The following is a 5,682-nucleotide window of genomic DNA, read 5'->3' as shown; positions in this document are numbered from 1 at the left end:
AATAGCAATCCAACGCTGAAATGATTCACACTCCTACGCAATTAATTTTATCGCGGGACCAAATACCCATAGGCTCGATTTCGAGTTGCTAATGTGTCCTGTGATAGATGGTTCCGATTGGTTTTTTGGCATAATATTTGCTATTATGACTCATTTCAAACTACGATAAGGTTACAAACCGACGTAAAACAGTACGCCGACTGCCTGGCAAAAGAACCGGAAACAGTAACAACTCTATTGATTGAATGCGCTGAATAATAAAACCCGAAATTAATCGAGCGCGTGGTTACACACAACTATAGGATTTTCTTTGTTCGCTCGCCGAAAGTTGGTTTTTTTACGAAACTTTCGATCGTTTTGAGAAAAAATTCGGACGCTGATTGGGATTTTTCCAGATGCCGATTGGGAATTTGGGAATTTTCGCTCGATTGGGAAAGTACCGTTTTGGGAATTTGGGAATTTTCGTTCGATTGGGAAAGTACCGTTTACCGGTACTTTATAAAGAAGGAGGAAAATCGCTGTAAGGTCATCAATGATATGCAGACGTTTGCTTCGTAAGTAGCGTAAGCTATGAGATGATGCCATCTAGACTGAACACTAAGGTTATTTATGTTTCCATTTTTAAAATCAATTCAACAATTAAATGTTCACCCCAGCCATATATCGTTAATTGGCTTAACACACTTCGAAAAGTATGCACTGATATATTTCATGCATTTTAATTCAAATTAGCCTCACACTTAGAGGTAATTTTATTTTTTATATGTATTAGTAAACAAGATGTGTTTGTGAAACACTACGTCCCCCATATATCTTTGACCTTGAACGATGACCTTTAACTTTCACCACTCAAATTGTGAAGCTTCATGAGGTACACTTGCATGCCAAATATCAAGTCGCTATCTTTAATGGCCAATGTTAGATTTTGAAGCAAACAAACAGACAGGGCAAAAACAATATGACCCCAAATATTTGAAAATGCTAGCTTAAGATTTAATTTATATGGTATATTTTCACATTGGAGTTCATTGATTAACATCCAAATTGTGTGTGCATGTCTTTGGTAAAAGCGACCACATTCTTGGTGATATAATGGTATTAAAAATCTCGAAATATAACATATTGACCAATTATGTTTATATATTGCAGTTTCTACAAGGACAATGCCATGGCCAACTACTGGGACAAATATTTCAATGAACTTAAGGAAATAGGTAATTATTTTGTAGACATTTTAAGTTTAAAAAACATACAAGCTCTATTTCCAACAACACAAATATTAAGACAGAGAGGTACAGAATGTTATATGAGTATCACATATTTTTTATGCTTTCTGGTGGATCATAGGGAAATATCAGTTAAAACTATTTTAAAAGTTAAAAAAAGGGGGAAAAGCTTTAAATAAAAAGAAAATTTGTTGGATTCGGTGGAATATCTTCATGTATATTAATTCACACATGATCATAGAAAACATAGATTTTTACTCATGGCTGCGCTACTCGTGAAAAATTACTTTCTATGATCACTCAAATCCAACAAATATCCTCTATTTATTTTATGCTTTGCAGAGGTTTATAGAGTATAAATATCAGTAAAACAGAATTGATATTTAACTGTTTAAAACAGTGAAAAATAACAGTGAAATATATTGATTATGTATCACTGTTTTACTGTAAAATTAAGTCATATTTTAAGGAAATGATGTCATTATTCCTCTGAAATACTCCAGGTAAACTATTTTATGTAATAAAACGGTAAAAAAAGCATAAAATAAAATAAAAAGAAAATTTGTTGGATACAGAAGAAAATCAATCTAAATTGAGTGATCACAGAAAATGCATGTTTTCTATTATCACTAGTATCCAACTAATATTCTGACCTATACTTATTCTAGCTATCCTAATATTTTCAAGTCATTTTTGCACAAAAAAATATAAAACATTCTTTCATATTTAAAAAAACTACATTCTAGGAGCAGGAAAACAAATCTGGCTAATTGCACAATTGAGCCTGAGGTATATATTACTAAGATGCTGAATCTACGAAAATTGACATACCAGTTCATGATTGCATAAAGCTACTGGTTAATTAACACCACGTTGATCACTCATCATTGCAAAATAAGTATTTATGCATGTTCTTCCTTCAGAGGACAGTTGGATGGATGAGCCAGTGCACATCCTTGATCTGCTTATGCAGAAAAGGAGGCAAGAGGACACAGCAGCCTCAGATGACTTATCAGACTTGCTGGGAATCGCAAAAATAGACGATCCCATCCCTCCTGTAATAATAGGCAACAAGAAGGCTGCTGCTGCCTCTGCTGCTCCAGCGAAAGAAACGATCAAAGAAGGCTTCTTTGTTTTACTTGACTGGGCGAAATATGCAGATGAGTGGCCCCAGCTTGCCAAAGTCATTAATATTGTATCGCCTGCAGAGGTTGAAATTCACTGGTACAAGGGGGCAAAAACAACAGCCTGGACTCCTGCAAGTAGGAGAATGAAAGGCTGCAAAGGTGGTAAGACTGAACCCTTTGTTGAAACTGTGAACACCAATGTCATCTGGTGCAGAGGGTTCAGTCTTACCCCTTCTGGGCACTTGCCCAAACACATTAAGGATCAGGTAGATGTTTATTTTGACTAGAGCATCTACAAACACTTAATCACACTTCTTATTAAGAAATACAATTTTCTATGATGATTTCTTGTCGAATAACCCACAGCACGAGCGATTTGATAACATGCATCTATACTCCTTACTGTGGGTTATTCAACAACAAACACTCATAGAAAAATATTAATTAGATTCTAACATGATTCAGATTGATTGGTTCAAGCTTTTGAACATAAACTATAGTTTTCAATACTTCGCCCTTCTAAGTACAAAGTTCCCTTTTTAGTGACGTCATTGAATTGTACTAACATATGAAGTTGTTTTCATTCATAAATATTTTGCTCATGACTTAACTTTAATTCAGAACAAACATCGTAGAAACTAAATGACGTCATGTTTATTGATGCTACTGACAAGCTGATATGCTCTTAATGTTTTTTAATTACGTTTCATAACAAATAAACAAGAGCGCCGCATGACGGAGCAATATACGCCCGATTCGTGTGCCATTGGAGATGATACACTGATGATTGATGTATTTGTTTTGGAAATAAGCAAAAAAAACAACAACAACTTATATAACTGATATATTCATATATATGCATTGATATCAATAAGTGTACACTTAGTCTCATTTGTTCTCTAAAACACAATATTTAAATCATAATTGTTTAGACCTACATAGGTATAGAATGGCAGTATTTCCTGTACTGATATTACTTATCTTGAAACTACTGACCAAGTTTGGTAAAGATCGGATGAATACAATTTGAATAAGAGTCCGGACAAAGTGGCGCTGTTGAAAATGGACTAATTGACCCTATGACCTAGTTTTTTACCTGGCATGACCCATATTCGAACTTGGCCTAGATATCAACTAGATGCAACTACTGACCAAGTTTAATGAAGATAAGATTTATACAATTTGAATTAGAGTCCGGACAAAGTAAAATGCACTAATTGACCCTTTGACCTAGTTTTTGACCCAGCATGACCCATATTCGGACTTGACCTAGATATCAACTAGATGCAACTACTGACCAAGTTTGGTGAAGATCGGATGAATACAATTTGAATTAGAGTCCGGACAAAGTGGCGCCGTTGAAAATGCACTAATTGACCCTATGACCTAGTTTTTGACCCGGCATGACCCATATTCGAACTTGGCCTATATATCAACTAGATGCAACTGCTGACCAAGTTTGGTGAAGATCGGATGAATACAATTTGAAATAGAGTCCGGACAAAGTGGCCCCTTTGAAAATGCACTTATTGACCCTATGACCTAGTTTTTGACCCGGCATGACCCATATTCGAACTTGGCCTAGATATCAACTAGATGCAACTGCTGACCAAGTTTGGTGAAGATCGGATGAATACAATTTGAATTAGAGTCCGGACAAAGTGATGCCTTCCGCCCGCCGCCCGCCCGCCCGCCAAGGGGTTTCACATAATACGTCCCGTATTTTATACGGGCGTATAAAAATAGGATATACTTTCTTTTTTTCTTTTTAAGGCAATGGCAAACAGCAAGTTTGTTTTACTTAAAATGTTTATTTTTATTTAAACAAACTTTATTTACATCCTCAATAAGTATGCATATGTCGAGGCCTTCCTACTCCACACCTTACAAACATAATGTGTTAATAGCAATTAAATACATAATTATTGCAGAATAACCCACACTTGATTTCTGTATATAGAAAACAAGTGGCGTGAAAAAATGCAAAACATAGAAACATTTTTTTGTGGCAATTGGTCATTCGCCTTAAACTAATAAGAGTATCATCTGAAAACATGGATTTCTGTTTTCATAATGATAATTGATTACCGTGGTATGCAAGGTTAATAATTGTATGCCTTAACTGGTTAATGAAATTCAACAGCAAAAAAAATTCCTCAATCTTTTAAAGAAAACACTTTGTGTCAAACTTGGATTTATGATAATAGTTTATTTGTTTCACACCAACAAAAGCATAAGAGCAGAGGAAATAAAAGTAATGATAGAAGTGTGATTAAGTGTGTGCATTTCAACCTCTGCATGTGGTGGCAGTGGTGTAGTGGTTATGGTGTCTGTCTTGCATAATAAATAGGGTATATTATGTGAGTGTCCAATAGAGATCAAGTTTATCGTGCAAGCTTCAAGCCAAGCGTTATAATCTTGATCTCTATCCGACCCTCACATAATATTATATTTATCCGATTAATTTGTGGTCGTTTATCGCCCTAAAATCAAAGCAATAGCAATGCTTTCCCAATATTTGCAATGAGCTATTTGTTTACTTTAAACATCATCATTTGTTATGACATCATGTTGTATCATACAGTGTTTTAAAAGTAGAGATCGCAAAAAAACATGCTCAACAAAATATCAATAGTTTAGAGCTCAAGTTTATAGTATCAGTAGTTATTCTATCGGTTTTTATGTAGAAATAGGATAAACTTTGTGAAGGAGTGGTCGATCCTACTTCATACCTTACAAACAAGTAGTAATTGAATACAGAAACTGTTGTGTTTGTATACAGCTACATGGTTTGCAAGTTTATAAACAGAATGCAAGTTTATAAGAAGTGTACAATGTATGCATGTGTACTTAGTAAATCTTTGTAAAAGCACAAAAAATACAAGTACAACATGTAGTAACTATACTTTCTATATAAGACAGGGATCTTAATTATAGTAACATAATATGGAAATTTGTAATACAATCACTGTTTTCTCGTGTAAATGGTAAATACAGATTTGAAAAGAAAATGTGATACCAACACCACAGTGTATAGTTCAAATATTCATTTCAGTGCACATCAATTTAACACAAGGACATTTTTTCGTTATGGGTCCATAGCATAAATAATGCAACAACTGACCAATTTGGAAATTCCGAGTCTAGGGAAATGGTGTGCTTTTGAATTTCCCATGCTAGTTGAAAAGTCTTTCCTAGCCCTGGACATGTTGGGATTTTACTATTTTTTTTTACAAATAAAAACATACCATTTTATTTCAAGAATAAAATAAAATAATGATGGGGTCAATTCTTCATAAAAAAATTCCAACGAGCACATGTTGGCAAGA

The 5,682-nt window shown here is 34.4% G+C and overlaps 1 protein-coding gene and 1 long non-coding RNA gene across 2 annotated transcripts; one reads left to right on the top strand and one right to left on the bottom strand.

Annotated features, from left to right (window-relative positions):
- The first annotated feature begins 531 nt into the window (after positions 1 to 531).
- LOC127850026 (uncharacterized) lies at positions 532 to 3,057 on the top strand. Its single transcript, XM_052382766.1, has 3 exons — positions 532 to 554; positions 1,150 to 1,214; positions 2,150 to 3,057. The coding sequence occupies exons 1-3, from the start codon at positions 538 to 540 to the stop codon at positions 2,638 to 2,640; spliced, it is 573 nt and encodes a 190-aa protein (XP_052238726.1). The 5' UTR covers positions 532 to 537; the 3' UTR covers positions 2,641 to 3,057.
- Positions 3,058 to 3,182: 125 nt separating this feature from the next.
- Positions 3,183 to 4,092, bottom strand: LOC127850037 (uncharacterized). Its single transcript, XR_008035006.1, has 2 exons — positions 3,752 to 4,092; positions 3,183 to 3,449 (listed from the first exon to the last, which is right to left on the bottom strand). It is a non-coding gene; the product is annotated as an uncharacterized LOC127850037 (long non-coding RNA).
- Positions 4,093 to 5,682: the final 1,590 nt, after the last annotated feature.

This window comes from Dreissena polymorpha, chromosome 11 (genome assembly GCF_020536995.1).
Source record: "Dreissena polymorpha isolate Duluth1 chromosome 11, UMN_Dpol_1.0, whole genome shotgun sequence".
Classification (NCBI taxonomy): Eukaryota; Metazoa; Mollusca; class Bivalvia; order Myida; family Dreissenidae; genus Dreissena; species Dreissena polymorpha.
Note: the sequence above shows the minus strand (reverse complement) of the source record. Positions and strands in the feature narration are given on the sequence as shown.

Bases quoted from the DNA above. Each gene is read 5' to 3' on its own strand.
- LOC127850026 (XM_052382766.1), top strand. The intron at 1,215-2,149 runs GTAATTATTTTG...TTCTTCCTTCAG, and splicing joins CAATGAACTTAAGGAAATAG to AGGACAGTTGGATGGATGAG.